General features: G+C 55.5%; 1 protein-coding gene across 1 annotated transcript; it reads right to left on the reverse strand.

The window, feature by feature from the left end:
* Positions 1–202: 202 nt before the first annotated feature.
* On the reverse strand, positions 203–11,669 carry GDPD2 (glycerophosphodiester phosphodiesterase domain containing 2). The gene is made up of 16 exons (XM_040614771.1): positions 11,471–11,669; positions 8,738–8,886; positions 7,470–7,573; positions 7,303–7,396; positions 7,000–7,059; positions 6,533–6,631; positions 6,052–6,145; positions 5,458–5,603; positions 4,899–4,981; positions 4,204–4,354; positions 3,438–3,653; positions 2,491–2,642; positions 1,972–2,119; positions 1,668–1,750; positions 1,185–1,213; positions 203–882 (listed from the first exon to the last, which is right to left on the reverse strand). Exons 2-16 carry the CDS (start codon positions 8,849–8,851, stop codon positions 830–832), a joined length of 1,626 nt encoding a protein of 541 aa, XP_040470705.1. The 5' UTR covers positions 8,852–8,886; positions 11,471–11,669; the 3' UTR covers positions 203–829.
* Between the last annotated feature and the right edge of the window lie 6,860 nt (positions 11,670–18,529).

Below are 18,529 nucleotides of genomic sequence, written 5' to 3' on the forward strand. Positions count from 1 at the left end.
GGGGTCTGTCTACCGCTCCGCTGCTTTATTGACATAAATAGGTAGGAACAAGTAAAACTGACCTAATCCCCCTTCCGCGTTCAAGGCCCTGCTGCAAGTGACCGATGCCGCACACCCCTCCCTCACACCCCTCCACAGCCTTGCAGCAGCAGCAGGTCCTACCAGCCCCTGCTCCCCTCCACCCCCAGCCCCTGCCCCTCGCCCCCCAGAGCAACAGGCATTCACTGCTGCACGGGGTACCAGCAGCCCAGCCTGCAAGCACGAGGCCAGCAGGGGCAGGACTTGCATCCGGCATAGGGGATGCAAAGAGCTCAGCTCCCCCTCCATCTCGTGAAAAGCCACCCCTGCACCTCGCACCCTCTTTCCTATTCCCTCAAGCCATGTGGCAGGGCAGCCCCCAGGGGAGCAGCAATTTAAACAAGGTTTCCCATCACTGGCTGCAGATCTGCTGATGACAGGCAGAGGCTGCCCTTGCCCTGCACCAAACAGCAACTCAAATCCCCACTAAGTCTCCAAACTCCAGGGCTGAAGGTCTTAGCCCCACACCTGCTGGCTAAGCACTCAGCCCTCAGGCGTGAACTAGTCCTAGGAAACCCCTGCAAAGGCTCCAGTTCCTCGCTGCCGGTAGGAACTGTGAACCCAGTTCCAGGTCTTTTCAGCTGGGGGCAGGTGTGCACCACACGAGGAGCCAGGAAGGCTACGGGAGATGGGATGCTCAGGAAGGAGTCTGCAAAGGAAAGGAGCCTCGAAGCTGGCCTGAGGAGTGCTGCCCACTTGAGCTGTGCAGGGCTCTGGCCGCCCCTCCCCATGGCTGATGCAGGCTGGAGGGTCACTCTTGCATCAAGCTGTTGATCTTTGTGAGCAGCACATCTGTCTCAGACTCTGGGGAGACAGAGAGGAAAAAAAGTCATTGCAGGCAGCCACCATCGGGCAGCGACAGGTGGAGCAACCTGAAAAGCAGGTTTAAGGAGGCTTGGGGAGCATGGGATTCCCCAGCGCTGTCCCAGAGGGCTGTTCGCTAAGGGCAGGACAGGAACTCCCTGGGCTGGGATTCCCTTCCCTCCCCCAGCCACCCCAAACAGCTCTGTCACATTCAGCTGGAGAAAGCTGCCTGCCTGCCAGGGAGCACCATGCAGGTACAGCCCTGCTCCGAGGGAGGGGAGCTCACATCTGTGCGCACTCACCCACTGGCCATCTTCTCTGGGAGCATTTCCTAGGAGATGGAATAGGAGAAATGTTAGCATGGCATCTGGCCTCCCTCTTCCTTCCCCCAAGCTCCCAGCTGGAGTCTGCAGGGCCCCACAGGGGGCACAGTCTCATAGGGATCTGCTCTTGGTGCTTGCAGCACTAGTAGAGGAGCAGGGCCAAGGTCCCTCAGTCCCAGCCCACCATGCCCTGGGGTGCAGAGCAAATTAGTAAGCGTGAACTAAGGCACGCAGCACCTCAAGGAAGGGTCAGGCCAGATTTTTAGCTGCAGCCTGGTGATAAAAGCTGCCTCCACACACTGCTGTCTCACTTAAGAGCCTGGGGGGTCCTCTCCTGTCTGCTGAGCCCAGGGTGGGGTGACAGCAGATATGGCTGGGTTTGGGTATGTACCAGCTGCCCAGGGTACGCTACAGCCTCCCCCAACAGACCTGTCATGGGAGGGTGAAAGGGATCAAACTTACTTCAGCAAGACGAAAGCCCAGAGAATGACAAGGAAGGAAGCGCAGTCTACAACAATCCAGATCATGAGGTATGTGCTGCTGGGCTGCAAGGCAACAAGATGAGCCATGAACACCAGCCAGGGTGGTATGCTGGTGGCACGGCACAGCCCAGCCTGCCATGCCATCAGTCCCTTCTGCAGGGTCACATGTTCCCATGCCAGCACAGCACTGAGCAAAACAACCCTCAAGGCAGTTGGCTGCCCAGGGCTGCTGCAGAAGGGAACCCACAAGTGCCTGGGGCACAGGGTGAAGGACAGTCACTTACAAGCAGCCAGATAGGGCGATTCATTTCCTTCAGCACCTGGCAGGCGTTGGTGGTGACAGAGCTCACCCCAGAGCACCACAGCACAGAGAACAGCCAGGGCTCATTCACCACATACAAGTTGACAGAGATGTTGTCCTGGCGGTACTGCCTGCATGGGGACAGCTGTGGTCAGAGCCAGCAGCAGACAGCAGGGTGCCAGCACACTCAGCATACAGCCAGAGAGGACCATATATCTGGGATGTGATCCAGCACTTGCAGCCACGTGGAGCAAGTGTCTGGAGAGCCAGACCCAGGGCAGGTTTACTAGCAAGGCAGAGGACTGCAGCCAGCTCCATCGCCTGCACCAGCCCTGCTTGATAAGGCGCGCTTGTCTGCAGGGCTGTAGCACACGCCCTGCCTTTCCCAGCAGTGCGCCAGCACTCAGCCTCAGCTGGCCCTCACCTCTGCGGCCCCCTGGGACAGAGCTGGGACAGTGCCCAGGCCCCACAGCTCCCAGGCTCTTGGGCACAGGGCTCTCACCTGATCTCCTCAGAGCTCATGTCCTGGTAGGGCAGATTAACATGCAGTAATGGCTCCTTCTCATTCTGGAGTCTCTTCCGGCCGTAAACTTGCTGAATGCCTGGGGCTTGCTGTTTGACCTGTTCCCTGAATCCATCCGGCAGCCAGAGGACCTAAGCAAGAGCCAGAGAGCACATGAAGAGGAGAGGTGCTCCAGAGAGCTTGCTCTCTTCTGGTATTTCCTTGCAGGTCCAGGCACACATGGCCTGCTCAGCCAGCTGCTTCCTGCCCCCCTCCTCCATGAGGATCTCAGCTAGGACAGTCTCCTAAGAGCTTGCCCCAGCTAAGAAGCAAACACAACAGAGCCTACTGAGTGGAGAAAGCAGTTGCAGCCTAAGCAGGCTGCAGCAGTTGCATCCCTTCTGGGTCCTTGAACGGATCAAGTACAGCATCCTTTTGGCTCCAACTCTGCAGCAAGAATGCACCTTGGGTCAGCACTAGAGTATGTCTTTTCTGTGTCTACATTCCCAAAAAGCCAAGAAGGGAAAGCGATTTGGGTGCTAATTTATCCCCTTAGGGCAGCACATCCTGTGCTGCAGAGGTTGGATGAAGTGCAAAGGCAACACAGGAGGTTGCAGCACGAGTCCAAGAGCTGCAGGGAGAGGTGTGGCACAGCGTGGGGAGGTGAAGCCTGAACGTTGTTTTCTTGCTCTTGCTAGCACTGTTGGTTCCCTCCCTAGACTGAGTCACTGTTTACACACCAGGGTGACCAATGCTGGGGAACCAGGTTACTTGGAGGGGTCTAAAGCTGCAGGCATTAACCCCCAATTATTGGCAACTTCTCCCACCTAGAGAGCCCTACACCTGGATAGGGTTCCCCAGCAGGGATCACACATGGGAACATGGTATATGGGGTGGCAGGGGTGTGACAGGAGGGCCTGGCAGCGGTGGGGTGGTGGCCAGCTCACCTGCTGTAGTGGGATGCCTGACTGTAAGATCACATCCAGGGTGGCATTGACGAAGCTCTGGTAGTCACTGTGGTTCTCAGGCCGGAGGTCAAACATGATTGAGATATTGCTCTGTTTGGCTGCCTCTAGTGCCTGTTCCAGGGATGGGATCCTCTGTTTAGTCACCTGGTTACGATCGCCAGCAGAAAGACTCTGCACAGTTGGAAACGGCCTCCGCTGCAAGGGTGACAGACTGTTAGCCATCGTAGGCAGACTCCCTGTAAGCTTCCACCTTCCTAACTGGTGCCTGTCTCTGGCTCTCAGTTTCCCACACTGGCCTCTCCTCTTCTTCCCCAGTGTAGACAAGCACAGGGATCCTTCTGCTGCACATCCACAGGGCACCTCTCCCCCTCTCCCCACTAACAGCACAGTTCAAGCAGACCCACCACCTGTGGGCAATCAGAGCAGCTCAGCAGTTGGTTAGTCACCTCTTGGGAAGAGCCTTGCCACAGCTGCCTCCAAGCCCAGGCAGGCTGTGCAGCTCCAAGCAAATGCACAAAACGTACAAAACCAGCCTCCTTCATGATTCAGCTAAGGAGTCAGAACAAACCCCAGCTTGGGGCACAACCACACCTAATGAATTTGTGCAGGTGTGGAAGTGCTTCTGCACCCTGTCCAGGTGTCTGCCACAACCAGTGCTCCAGAGGGAGCCTTCCCCAGGGCAGGGCTCATGCTTTACCCACAAATGCACCCATGCCTGATCAGCCACCCCCTGGGGCATCCTGACCTCTAGGAACCAGGTGCCAGCATCCAACTGCTGGAGGTCTGTCCAGTTGAAGGCAGTGCTGTTCAGGGCAGCCCTCTCGGGGAACACAGCCTGCACATTGGTGGTCCTGGTGAGTTCCTCGTCATGCATGAGGAATGGGACCCCATCAGCACTGGCAAAGGAGCAGAGAGGGAAGCCCAGTGTTGCAAGCTCTTTGTCTCCTATCCCTGCCCTTGCATTTCTGCCCCCTCCCAGCCACCCTGCTAGGGTAACCCCCAGCCTTATGCCTACTTGTGGTCCTCTACACAAAAAAAAGGGAGAGTCTGGAAAGCAAAGAGCACCTAGAGACCAAGCCAGGAACCAAGCAGTTCCTTGCTCAGTGCAACAGCTGTCCCCATAGCAGGATTACATGAGATAAACTAGAGCCAGGGTCTGTGTTCCAGCAGTGCCCCTCCCTGATGGTGCCTCGCTCCTAACGCCCTGGAAGACAACCTGCATGGGAAGACAGAAACCCAGTACCTCTCCCAAATCATTGGAACAGCAAGCTGGCACCAGTCCCACATTGGCAAGGTGGGAATGGCAGAGCTCTTTGCACAGGGCTGCCTTCAAACGAAGGCTGTATGAGTCCTCCCCAAGTGCTCCCAGAATGTCCCATGTGGGAGGTGACATCCCAGGATGCACAGACCCCTTCCTCCGAGTCCCTGCTGCAGATTTACCTCACCATGACGTCCGTCTCAAAGACTTGCACATCACAGTCCACCGCCTTGCGCAGTGACATAAGGGTGTTTTCAGGGGCCAGCTGGAAAAGGAAGAGTGTTAGTGCAGAGTGCACGGACAGGAGGGGGCAGGAGGCAGGCACCCACCCTGCCTGGCTGCACCCAGCAACCCAGCTGGATTCTAGGGCAACCACAATGAGACTGGGGTGATCCTGGTAGGGTGGGGGAATGGAAAAGGACAGCCAGGGCCTGCATAGTCCCTGCCCACACTACGCAGCCAGGCTTTCTGCTGAGAGTCACCTGCTCCTGCTCCAGCAGCGCTCAGCAAACAGCTCTGCCTTGCGGCTCCTATGCGCACCCTCCTCACCCATCCTCCAGCACTGTGCTGCCCTGGCTGATGTGGAGACCCTTCTCTACTGGGCTGGCCAGAGCTCACCCAGGCCTGCAGCACCAGGAGTCTGATATGCTGGTGCCCCATGGCCAGGCACAGCCAGGCAAAGCAGCCTGCTCCATCCACCCTAACCACTGTGCCAGGATGCCGCCGGTGCTGGTCACTCACCATGGGTGCTCCTCTGTGGCCAACCAGGGCTGGCTTGGGGGGCAGCTGGCTCTCCTCCATGATGCAAGGGGAGGTGATTCCCAGGGGAGCCAGATACAGTGCGATCATCACCGCGCAGTACACAAGCAGCAGAAACACCTTGAGACCTCCAGGCAGAGACAGAGAAGATGGAAGGGTGAGGTAAAGAGGCAGTATTTTGCAGACTGTTAGGAATAAGCCAAGGCTGCTTCACCTGGCATTAAGTTATGGTTGCCCTCGGTCAGGCATTGCATGCCCAGCCTCAGGAACACACTGCAAATTTATTCTTGGCCCACTACATGTCCTTGCACCCCAGCCCAGCACTTCTGCAGGACTCAGTCTGCCATCCATAGCTGTCCTTCAGCAGCAAAGCAGTGAAGGCTGAAGCTGCACCAAGGGCTGGGCATGAGAAGCAGCAACCAAGCGCAGGCTTTACTACCACATTGAGAACTGGGGACCTGTTCCTATTGCACCAGTGCTCTCTGTACACTACTCTGCCACCAGTGCCGCTCAGCTGGGTGGTAGAAAGCAGGGTACCAGCCAAGGAGGGAGGTGGAGACCTTGGAGGGGTGTTACCTGTGTTGTGGGTACGGTAGATGAAGCTGGCCAGGGGCCAGGCAAGAAGCGTCATTCCCCCCAGGATTCCAATGTGCAGGAAGGGACCTGTTGCCTGGGGAGGCAAAGGCAGGGTGTCAGCCAGTGCCAGCCCAGACCCTGTCCCAAAAATCCACATGCTCCAATGCCAGGGATCTGCCACTGCAGGCAGTACTGCTGGAAGAGCAACAGCGCCAGGGAGGGAAGGACAAGCTCCTGTGGGGACTGAACAAACTCCCTGCTCTGGTCCAGCCCCGTTCATCACCTTGACTGCAGATGCTCCAGGCAGGACTGCAAGAGCGGGAGAAGCACCTTGCCTGGCCAGGCAGCAGAAGTCAATGGCAGGGAGTTAACCCCCATGGCACACAGCCACACTGGGAACTCCAGTCACCGCCCTTCAGCTCATACCCACATGCCAGGTACTGGGTACAGCGGGGGAGTCTCTGGTATCGAGGTGACTCACCTGCAGGGAGATACGTGCACTTCTCCACTCCTCCGCCCACTTTATTCCCAGCCCTGTGAAGGCTGCAGCCACCAACAGGGCAGTTAAGATCAGCAGGGTCTGTGGGGCAGGATACAGTGCAGTTAGGGGAGCACACAGCACCCTGCAGGCCAGCTGGGCTCTGCCCTGGCAGGGCCAGCAGAGTCCTCCTCACCCCGTCCTCCTGAGCCCATCCAAGCTTCAGGACCCCACTTTGCCCATCTGAGTTTGCAGCTGAGCTCTGTACTCATGCTTTGAGCGAGGGGAGTATTTCCATCCCAGAGAAGTGTGGCTGGGGTACTAACAGCTGCAACCCAGCTGAGCAAGGATGCATAGCCACTCTGTGGGGTCACAGCAGCTGTACGCAGCCCCAGTAGGCTGGTCGCAGCTTCCCAAGGTGCAAGGACAGCAAGAGTAGGCACCATCCCCCTGCACCCCTAGTCTCTCACCTTGTGCAGCCAGTGTAGCTTCAAGGGCTGGCCACAGAGCTGCAAGCACAAAGCAAGGACCTGTGAGAAGAACAAGGAGGCATCAGAGATGGGCTGTACCTCACGCCTCAGCCCTCTAAGGACTCAGCCACAGGAACTGCGACCCACTGACACAGGCAGGGTCTCTGGCTATGTTTAGGCTGACACAGCTCCAGCCGGCCAGATGCTGTGGGCTCCACCTGGCTCTGCACAGGGCACAGCGCCAGCCTGTGCTCAGCACAGCTCCGTACCCCCATTAGCCCAGGCAGGATCAGCAGGGCTCACCAGCAGCACAGCAGAATAGGTGATCAGCACGGCCGTAGCTATGAGCAGGACCAGGGACCAGTCTAGCCACAACTTCCTCTGCTTGAAGATGAACCTGCCAGCAAAGGAGACTATTAGAGGGGCAGGCGGGACACGGGGACCAAGACTGGATGTGGGATCCTACTCACTCATTGAAGTTGTGAAAGTCATTGAGGATGATGACGGTGAAGTAGAGCCACACCAGTGTGAAGAGGAAGACACAGAAGAGGAAAAGGAACCAGCTGCAGTCACACTGAAAGCCAGAGATGACAGCTATGCACACACCTGCAGGGCACCTAGCCCCTGGCCACATTGCTGGGACTGCTGGGGAGCACCCAGCCTGCAGCAGGGTGCACAGGGAGTCACAGCAGGCACCGGTCTCATGGATCCAGGCACTGAGCTGGGAGGGAACGGAGCTCCCCAGGGGGGTTCTTTTGGCTGGACCCACGCTACAGGAAGCTGGACCGGCAGCTCCTACAACGAGCTGAAAAGCTAACTATGGCAGGCTGGGGAGGACAGCCCCTGAGGCAGGACTGTCTCCTTTCCCGTTCAGCAGCCCCTGGGAGCAGGCTAGGACTTCGCACGTGGGAAGGGGCAGGGAGCCAGGTCCTGTTTCCTTCTAGCTGGGTGATCTGTGGTTTGGGCAGTGATGGGTGCTGTGCCTCAGAGCTGCCATTGCAGTGGTGAGCTTGCAGGTTGCTCCTGCCTGCCCAGCCGAAGCCAAGTCCAACTTCAGGGTATCCAGCCCCTAGCCCTGCCTATGTGGGGAGGTGAGGGGTGCCACAGGTGCTGAGCAGGACACCCAGCAGCCCAGACCAGCTCATACATTCCAGGCAAGATGGGACATGCAGCAGCACAGCCACTCCCATGGGAGTTGGAGACCTCAGAGAATCTCAGGGCCTCACCCCTCCCAGGTTACAAATTGCCAGGGACACCCCCGCTGATGGGGTGCTGGAAGGGGGCAGCACCCAGCCCAGGAGCCATGCCTCCCACGTGCCCTGCCAGGCACTCAGTGCCTCAGGACCTGCCTGCCACGCTCAGCCCCCAGGGAGCACAGTGCTCTGCTCCAGGCACGTGGGAGCCCTGCCACAGCCACACGCTCAGCCAGGCAGGGACAGCCACAGCTCAGCCTCGCTGCTGCCAGCGTGCTGCTCTACCCTTTTTGTCACCCAGTGGGACCAGACAGCTCGCCCTCCCACCACTGCAGGCTAGGGCAGTCCCTGGACAGGGAGGGTGCCAGGTAGCACCACAGCTCTCCGGGGGCTCGGTCCTGCGGAGCAGGGCCAGGAGCAAGGGGTCAGCAGCCCAGTGTCTGGGCTGAACCCTCCAGCCCAAGACCCTTCCCACCCCAGCCACCACCCTGAGCTTCCCATGCAGGGGCTGGCCAGCCCCAGCTCAGCATCACCCGTGGTATCACCTTGGTGGTTCTCAGCCCCCTTCTCTTCTCCTTTTTGGCGGTGATCCACTGGCAGCTGTAGAGGCAGAGCAGGCAGGTGGCACAGGGGCGGCAGCAACCAGGGGGGTCTGCCATAGCGCCGGGCTGTCCCAGGCCAAAGATCAGGCGTCCTGTAGGGGATGCACACTGCGTGTTGGCACAGACCTCCCAACACACAGCACTCCCTGCCCCATGGTGATAGTGCACTGCGGCATCCTGGGTCCAAGTACCCTGGCAAGAGGCTGCCCCAGAGCCCAGGGTCATAGCAGGGCTTCTGGTCACGTCCCCAGGCAAGGCACGGTGCCAGGGAAAGCGGGAACACACGGTGCAGCCCAACCTGTTCAGCAGGCTGTCCTGGGACCCTTCACTTAACGAGCCAGAGCAAGCCTGGAGCTGGCAGAGAGCAGAACCTGCTCCTCAGCCCAGCATTCAGCACTCTGCCTGGGTTCGAGCTCCAGGGACTGGCAGCCTCACCAGCCAGCTCGATGCAACCTTGCACCCAGGGTCCCTCGAAGCAGCCCAGCTGCAAGGATCACGTAGCCCAGTGCCGCAGCCTGGGGTTCCTGCTGCGTAGCTAGGGGTATATGCAACAGCCTGGGAAGTCCCCATCCTCCTCCCTAAGCAGCACTATTGGCACCCCTCCAGCTTGGCTCATACAGCACGGGGTCCCCAAAGGTGCTGGAGGAGCTGCAGCTGAGCAGCCGATAGATGGGTTTTGGTCCAAGTGCTATGGGAGGGAGGGAGGAGAGTGGCAGTTATGGGAGGAAACCCACTGCTTCAGTCACAGGCACCCAAGCTGGCTGAAGGGCTACTACTGGGTTCCCCATGCACTGGGAAGGGGAGAGGACCAGAACGCTCTGCTGTGGTCCCCAGATTCCTGCTGCTCGACTGGAGGAAGCGGGGAGCCCCAAACAAAGTCTCCTTTTATCCACCCCAAGAAACCCCATGTTTATTACTGCTTGCCGTACTGTGAAGCTGCTCCCCCTGCTCATCCCAACCTCCCTAACAGGCCAAGCACTCCATGCAACACCATCACCCGGCAGATTAAGCCACACTTATTTCATTGCAGTCGCTGAGCCAGGCACACGAGCCAGCTGACCACATCCTCCCAAGCCACATCCTCTCCAGTGCTGGGGGCAAGGGTGTGCCTAGCAGGGCTGTGCCCCATCCCAACCTGGGCCCTGGGGAGGGGGACCAGAGCCTAGGCCAGGCCCTTCCAGCCCCAGCCAGCCACACCAGACTGGCTCTGCCATGCCCTGGCTACGGCCAAGGTCAGCATGGTCTCCCCCCCTGTGACAGAGCAGCACCCCAGCACACACCTTGCTCTCAACCACCACCAGTATGTTGGTTTCCAGTGCTGGGGTACAGAGTCTCCTCGAGACCCACAAAGAGCAGTGGCTACTGGGGCATGCACAGCCAGGTACCAACCTAAGAGCCGGACCCCTAAACTGCCTAGCCAGCTTCTACAGGCTCTGGGGGCTGCCATCAGCAGGTCCAGCCACCCAAGGCAGAGGATGCCGAGGAGTACAGTGGTACCCACATCTGCTGCTCCCTCTGTCTTCTAGGGACCAGGGCAGCAGCTATGACCGAAGGCGCCAGCCTTAACACAAGTGCAGGAAGCTGTGGGACCAGAGTTTCCTTCCCTGATGCCGAGGGGCTCTGGCTGTAGGCTCACACCCTTGCTGTCACCAGAAGCAGAGGCACCATTTCCACAAGGGAGCAGCCAGCATCCCCTGAGACTTGCCCTCTCCTCTCATCACTGCTCACACAGGCAGAGCGACAGTGCCAGCAGCTGCTCAGGGAAACCCCGCCACCTCCCCATCTGGCTCCCACACAGGGTACAAAGTACAGCAGAAACAGCTCGGGGCACCAGCTGAAGTTCAGCGCTTTGCTGCTCTGAGAGGCTGCTGCTGCCAGGACGGGAGCAGCGGCACAGGACTGGCCACAAATCTACACCAGCGGTGCTACCTGGAAGGAAAATGCCACCCTGCTCCCCAGCTCCGAGCGGGACTGCAGCGGTGGGACCAGTAGCTATCGTGCAACAGCCTTGCACGGGGCACAGGTCCCAGCTCTGGGACACACGGCAGACTCTGCTCGGCTTCTGCTCTGGCTCCAGGGGAGAGCTGCACAGCAGGAGCAGGGGGGCCTGGCAGGAGCCCTCCCTCAGCTCCCACCAAACAGCCCTAGTGTGGCAGACACCGGTGGCTTGAAGGGGTCACAAACCCATCGCTGCAGTCACTGACACAGCAGCACGAGCCTGCAGCCCCACAGGGCCCCTTGTGCCCCAGGGGTGCTGGCACAGGACAACCAGGTGGCCATGGGCACAGCAAGATCCCCATGTCCCCACAGAGCCGAGCCAGCCCGGGCTGCATGCCACCGGGCAGGCCGGCCGGAGCTGACGCCCAGCCCCGCTACCTGTCCCCTGGGCTCCCAGGACAGAGGGCAGCGCTCCTGGGTCACCGTGCAGAACAGGGCGACCCAAAACCAGCAAAGGCAGCACAGGCTGGCCCAGCCCCCCCCATCTCCCCATGCAGCCACCCCTAGAGCCCCTGTCCCCGCACACCACAGCGCGGGCACAGCAGGGCAGCCCCCGTCCTGCCCCCCCACCCGCACGCAGGACCGGGACAATCCGCCCCGCCACTGCCAGCAGCAGGGGACAGAGTCCCCGTGGCACGGGCTGCCACCGCAGGGCAGCGAGCCAAGCGGGTACAATACCTGCTCCCCGCCGACCTCGGGTCCCCGCAGCCGGGCCGCCGGCAGGCCAGGTAGCGCTGGGCCGGGCTCCCTGCGCGGCACGGCCCCGCTCCGCGCCGCCGCCCCCGCTCCCACCCCGCCGGGTGTGCCGGCGGTCCCGCCCGCAGGTCTGCACAGGCCGCGGAGGGGCAGGGCCGGGCAGGGCCGGGCCGGGCAGGGCGGGCTCCCGCCGGCGGCTTCGTGCCCCACCGACCGACCCCGGCGCGGCTGCCGCTTGGCGGCCGCTGGGAGAGCCCAGAAGGGGCCCGGGGGGCGTCACGCCCCGCGGTCAGCGAGTTTGCAGGCAGCCCACGCTCCAGGCAGGCTAAGGCCCCGGGGAGAGCGCCCGGAGCGGGACGGGAGGCGAGGCACGGCTTCGCGCGTTGCCAGGGCTCCCAGGGCGGTGGGAGCCCCTCTGTCAAAGGGAGGATTTTCCCCTCCTTGCAGAGGATGCCTGGGACAGATGCATCCCGGGCCACCATCTGTGGCTCGCTGGGTCATGCTTTGAAGGCAGAAGCACAGAGGTAAAAGCAGTTTCTGATCCTGAGCCAAGAGGAACACTTCAGAGCCAACGCGTCTGAACTTTGCTGCACCAGCATGTGAAAGGAAGCCCTAAGACAGGGGGCTGATACCTCCTGGAAATGGATGAGGCAACGCTCTCCATCGCCCCAGCTCTCTGTGGCATGGCACAGCTCTGTCCTGCTCCCTCTGCTCCAGGTCTCGGCAGTGGTGCAGCCCGCAGCGAGCCAGGATTTAGGATGGGTCCTCGGACCTTCCCATGTCAGTGACTTGCTCCATCATCGCGTGGGATCTCAGGGGACCCCTGTCATCTCCCACTTGCCAAGGAGCAAAGAAAGCTGATTTACAGGGACTTGATGGCATCCTGCAGTGGCACAGCAACTGCCAGGCTAGGCAGGCACCCCAGAACTCACCGCACAGCCGATCCAATGCCACACCGTTATTAACGGCTTTGGCACAAATCACTGAACAGCTCCATAAAACGTGCTGATCAAGTCCATCTGTAAGGCCGTATTCAGTGGAGGGCCTGGAACTCTGCAGGAGGGATTGTGTAATGTAACCCATTGTTCCACACCTGAAGGAGTAAACTGAAAGCATTGCAGTGAGCGGGAACGCCCCTGGGACCAGCAAGCAGCCCTGCACCCCAAGTTTTGTCAGCCGTGAGCAGCTGGCAGCAAGGCTCACCTCCCGCAGCCCGCGAGCTCTGCCAGCCCCAGCACAGCCCCACCGGCCATTGCAGGTGAAGTGCTGGGGAGGGGGCTGCAGGTTGTAAAGGGATCGACAAGCAAAGCGCTGAGGAGGGGTGAAGGACCACTCAAGCCAAGAAACAGCTTCGGCAGCAGGGAGGGGAAACCTGAGCATCGATAAAGAGACAAGGCGATATGCGAAGAGGGGGCATTGGAGAGCCAAGTGCTGTGGGTTTTAAGGGTGCAAAGCAAAGCTGGTGGGACAGGCACCCCTCGACCACGGGCAGATGGAGCGGCAGGGCCGACTGCTCCTCCAGGGACCCCCCCCCGGGCACTGGCAGCGGGGTCCCCTCTCTCCTGAAGGCCCGACTGTGACAACGGCGGCGCCGCGCAGGGGGCGCGGCCGCCGGGGCCGCCCCGGGCCCTCCCCAGGGGAGCCCCGCCAAAAGCAGGAGCGCAGCCCTCGCCGCCTGCAGAGGCCGCCTGTGCCCACCAGAGGGCGCTGCAGCCGGCTCGGTGGCTCGGCCGCTCCGGAACACTACCCCGCACTCTACGGTCCCGCCGCCGGCTCACGGCCAGGCTGTGTGGTCCTGCCCTGGCCGGACACGGGCAGCTACAGAGAAGGAAGCGGCGGCAGGGCCGCTATTCCCGTGTGAGCCCCCGTCTTCAGCACCGTGGGAAGCATCAGCCATTTTTCCGCCCCCCCCCCCCCTCGCCGCGTGAGGGCAGGAGGCAGCCATATTGAGCGAGGGCAGCGGCGTCGGGCCGGTGCCCGTAAGGGGCGGAAGCCATTTTGAGTGCTGGCACGTCGGGCGGGCGGCAGCCGCCGCAGCCCTGCCCGGTCAGTGCGGGCGCGCTGCCGCCAGCGGGCGCCCTTGTCCCGCGCTGCCACCGCCGCCCCCGCGCCCCGCCCAGCGCGGTCGCCTCTGGCGGGCCCGGCCCCGGGGAGCTGCGGGGGGCGCCGGGGGGCGGCTGGGCTGGGGGTCCCCCGCCACGGAGGTGGGCCTCGGCCGGGGGCTAGCACAGCCCTCACCGGGAGCTGCCTGTCGCCTCAGGTAGCTCCGATCACTCTGATGTTGTACAAGGCCGGTAGAGGTGACATTTGGGGGTTGCTTCTGTCGGCACTGTGAGGCCTTCCCGTAGCTGATGTCCACACGACGGGAATCAGCGGGTCACCGAGCTGCTGCTTTGTGAGGGAGACCCGCCCTGTGCCGCCTCCATGCTCGGTGAGCCCCACCAAGGAACGGGCCCCGGCTGCCTCAGCCCGCCACAGCACAGGAGCACAGGCCCGAGTGTCACCGCACAGGAGCCGAACGAACCAACGCAGGGATGCTTCACAGCCGAGGCCATCAGACTGCTGTGAGCAGGGGCATCCTAGGCACTCTGCCAGCTCAGGTGCTTGTCTGACCTCCAGGAGCCAAAGCACAGTTGAAGCTAACAACCAGAACGCATTGTCAAGCTAGCTTGCCTCTACAACTGTATCACGGTGGCCTCTGGGGTGCCAGAATTAGTTGGGAAGATGGAAAATAACATCCCTGTCAGCACAGTTGAATCGGTTCAAGCGTAACATCGTGTTGCATTGCCGTATGTGAGATTTGTGCCCTGCCTTCACTTGTGAACAGTCTCATCTGTTCTTTTGAATTCCGGTAAAATTATAAAAAACAAATGCACAAAGGAATTGTCTAAGTGAGCAGGGAAACTTCTGTTGGTGTACTACAGCTCAGCTGAAGTTACCTCCCTAGATTTTTAACTTGGGGAGCAGAGAAGGCATTTTCAACATATGGAAGTGACTTAATGGCTTTATGTTAGGTTGTCAGCTGAACTGGTTACAAACCAGTCTTTTCAGAAAAAGATTAAGCCACTGTTTCAATTACTTCTGTATTTCACTATAGCGTCTGTAATTGACAAAGAAATATGGCTTTTAATTTTGACTGTTTTAGGGAATGTTTTCCCTTTATGCAATCCTCCACAGGACTCGACGTGGGATAAAAGTGTAAGGTCACACAGGTTTCTGTAACCATTATTTGACACTCTCTCAGCTTGTAATGGACAGCAACAAAAATCAGTGTATCACTGTTCCTCTGCTGTCAGCACTTTAAAAGCCAGTGGCACAGACTGTGCTTCCAGCCCAGCTAGTAGCTGACCTACGTAAACCGATAGGCCAAGGCAAAGATCTCTCCATCATGAGTCTAAAAATCCTTGCTGATAATCTGCAGCAATATAGAACTTGCTATAATTTGAAGCTATCTTGCACAGGCACATTAAGAAGTTAAGCTGTGAGAAAGAACTACTCCAAAGGTAAAATGCCTACTTAAGGGTGGGTGTTGTTCATGACACTGGTCCCAGTGGTTAGGTTTACTTTTCCTAAATGCCAGAAGTTTATAAGGAATTAAAATCTGTGGTGAACAAACTTTGGATCAGAAATTATTCTTTTCCCCCCAGAAGCAGGCCAGTTAAAGAGATCAGGAATGCTGATTGTGAGATTATCGTTCAGCATGAGAAAAACCTCTATGAACTGTATCTATTTCAGCTCTTACCACTGCGTTTGTATGATACGAGGCAAATCACTTGACCCAAACTTTTCATGGGTGGTCCTTATAGTTTTCATTTCCTGAGTACTTGAAAACAGCATGGGGCTGATTTTCAGGAGTGCTAATCATTCATTGTTGTAATTGAGATGAATGATAGGAGCTCTGAGGATCAAATGCTAAAGAGTTAAGAGTTCAAGCTGCATAGTAACAGCACATCTCAGATCAGGCACTGTACCAATGCAGCATTTAGCCCCACTGTTTTCATAGGAATCTTAACACCCCTCAAGGGTTTATGGAGATACAGTTTTTCACATACGGAGAACACAGACTTTTAGAAGAGCACAGTAGAAAAGCAGAAAATAGTCTGTTCAGTAAGCATTAAACTGTATAGATACAGTTAAGAAATTATTTTTTAGACATAGTGTCATGACATATCTAAAGTTGATAATAAGGCAAAGAAGACTTTTCTGAGGCTCTCTGAAAAAAAAGTGTTCAAACAGGAAAATCTTGCTTTCGTTAAAAAAAAAATAGTTACCAGATTCTGATATTTCTATCAGAGATCTATCCTGTAAGATTTACGTGCTGTATCTCATTGATGATTTCAATGACTGAATTGTTTTTGTCCAGATACAGCTTTTTCTTTTTGGAACTTGAGCTAGTTTAGAATCTGAAGATGTTTATTATTTGCCATTTCCTAGTTGTCTTATCATTGCATGCTTAACTGAAACCACACAATAACAAACCTAAAGCCAAATCTTAAGTGCTACATTTAAGCTATGATAGAAGGGATACTCACAGGGTATACTCACATGCAATTTTGCATCTTAAACCACATATTTTTGGTTTTTATATAATCTACAAAGTAAGCTAACTAATTTAATTATAGCAGAACTGTTTTTCTAGTTGGCCTGTTTCCTTTACAGGGATAATTAGCTTTACTGGAAGTAAAAATGTAGGCATAACTTACTGAATGCAACAACACTGATACCCTGCAGAGCTGGTTCCACTTATACAACACTGAAAAACATACTTGAGCTGTATCAGTGGTTTATGTTATTTTCTGACCAATATTTGTGGTTTTTCCAGGAAAAAAAAAAAAAAAGTACTTCCCTTGTCTATAAGCATAGATGCTCTATAACCATCTTATCTTCCACTCCCTTCTGTTGTTCTACTATGGAAACTTTTGTATTTAGCCTTCTTTTGTTTACTAGCTTTTAAGACACACCATTATTTTTGCTCTGGGATAAGCCTTTGTTACGGAGTGTTTGCTCCTGATACATCTCTAATTTCTGTTCAGAGTTATAGTTACTGTAGAACAGTATTTCCGCTCCCTTTCAGGATATAAAAGCAGCTGCAAGATCAATATGCTATGAGACATTTTTTTGTTGTTTTTGTTTAAGCTGCCTTTCTTTCATTGTTTCAGAAGCCTTCCATGAAGTCCTTACTGCTCACTGATGTTACTGCTAAACCACATACTTTGTTACAGTATTACTGAGGAGCTGACAGGAGTCTAGATAGGGTAAGGCTCTGAATCAGCATTTGTGTCAAAAATGAGCTTAAATACATGACAAAGGAAAGCTCAACTCTCAAACTATAGCAAGCACCTATACAGCCCAAGCTCCTAAGCACATAACGTGTAAGTACTTGCTTTCTATTCAAGTATCAACACAGTGGTTCAAGTCAGTCCTTGCTCAAGGAATACCACTTCCAATCCCTTACTAACCTTATCAGCCATGGGATTCCATCCCCTCTATAAATCTAGAGAGAAAACAGAATCCTATTCCATATCTATTTCAGTATCACTGCCTTCCTCTCAAATAGGTTATTTGAAGATAGATAACGCTTCTGAGAATCATGATGCCCTACAACCAGTAACACTTATATTTTACTTGTAGGGCTACCACATTTTTCCTACTTTATAACACCTACAAGCTGTTACTATCAGATACCTTCACAGAATTATTAGAACCTTTCCTGCTGTCTTACGGGAGACAATTCATTTATATCAAACACTTCTATGAAAGCAACCTTCCTATGGATGTAACTTATCTACGTCCCATATTTTTTCATTTACTACAAGCTATTAGTTTACATGCTAACCCCCCCCCCCCCCCCCCAACCATCAAAAAAGGCCCAAAACTTGCACACTTACCAGATAGAAACAGCTTCTTGTTTCAAACTCTTCAGTAAATATGAGCAACAGCTGTTTGCCATTGCCAAATTTATAGGACCAGCCTCCAGAGCACTGTGCTAAGGGTAGGTTTATATAAAGAGCTCTTGCTAGGGAGTAGTGAGTAATCTGATGGGGTGGTGGTGTCTGTGTGTTCAGAGCTGTCTGGGCTTATAGCTGTGTTGTAGTAAAGCTAGTATGTAGCATTGCTAATTGAGGAATAGTTTTTATTTGAAAAGATAATTTTTTGGGTCTAGAGTAATTAGTTTAATGTTTTTTGTTCCCTGTAAGTATAATTCCCTGACTATGTTTGGTTACAGTTTATTATTTTTTCTTTATCTATGTAAGGTCTTTTGAGTCATAAGTATCTTTGGCTAAAGGCTCTACTGAGTTGTTTAATGGAGCTAAAATGTTTTAGTAATTAAAAAAGAGCTTAGTACTGTCTCTTTTTTTTACTTCATAGTTATAGGTATCTGCTGTGAGTATGTACAAAGGCTTTATTTTCATAACTTGCATCTGAATCGGCTTTCTGAGCCTTTAACTAGCACAAAGGGTTGTGGGGGATTTCTAGCTAGTGGTCTATATCTGTATTTTTTATTTTATGTTTTCTCAGAGTTGCTATATAATCAGTATCTCTGGGACTTGGTATTTAGCTGCCTGTGGCTTCTCATAGTCAATATTTATGGACAATAGGTTGTTTGTTTTTTTTTTGAGGGGGGAAGCAAGTCTGCTTTCCAGACTGCAGAAGGTGGTCGTAAAGGTAACTTTTTCTTGACATAATGTGTTGGTTAGAGGGGGGAAAAAAAAGGTGCTTTTTTTGCATTGATGTTAAAAAAGTCTAAGTATAACCTGTTATCTTGCCTCCTATGAGACTTTTTTTTTCTGGAGCCTAGGCTGTAAGAGACACTTGCTGCTTTTTTGTGTGGAGTGGCTGACAGCATGGAGAAGTTTGACAGTGGCTGAGCTGTTCTGATTAAGAGTTTCTGTTACTAGAAAGCATAGTAGAAAGCTGTTTGGTTATTTTTTGTTAGTTTTCTGACGATGGAAAACTGAATTTCTGAATGTGGTGGAGAGGCTCAGCTGTAAGGTAGAACTTCAAAGTGTAAAAACCCCAGGCTGCCAAATCCCCCTCAAC

This window comes from Falco naumanni, chromosome 14, assembly GCF_017639655.2.
Source record: "Falco naumanni isolate bFalNau1 chromosome 14, bFalNau1.pat, whole genome shotgun sequence".
Classification (NCBI taxonomy): domain Eukaryota; kingdom Metazoa; phylum Chordata; class Aves; order Falconiformes; family Falconidae; genus Falco; species Falco naumanni.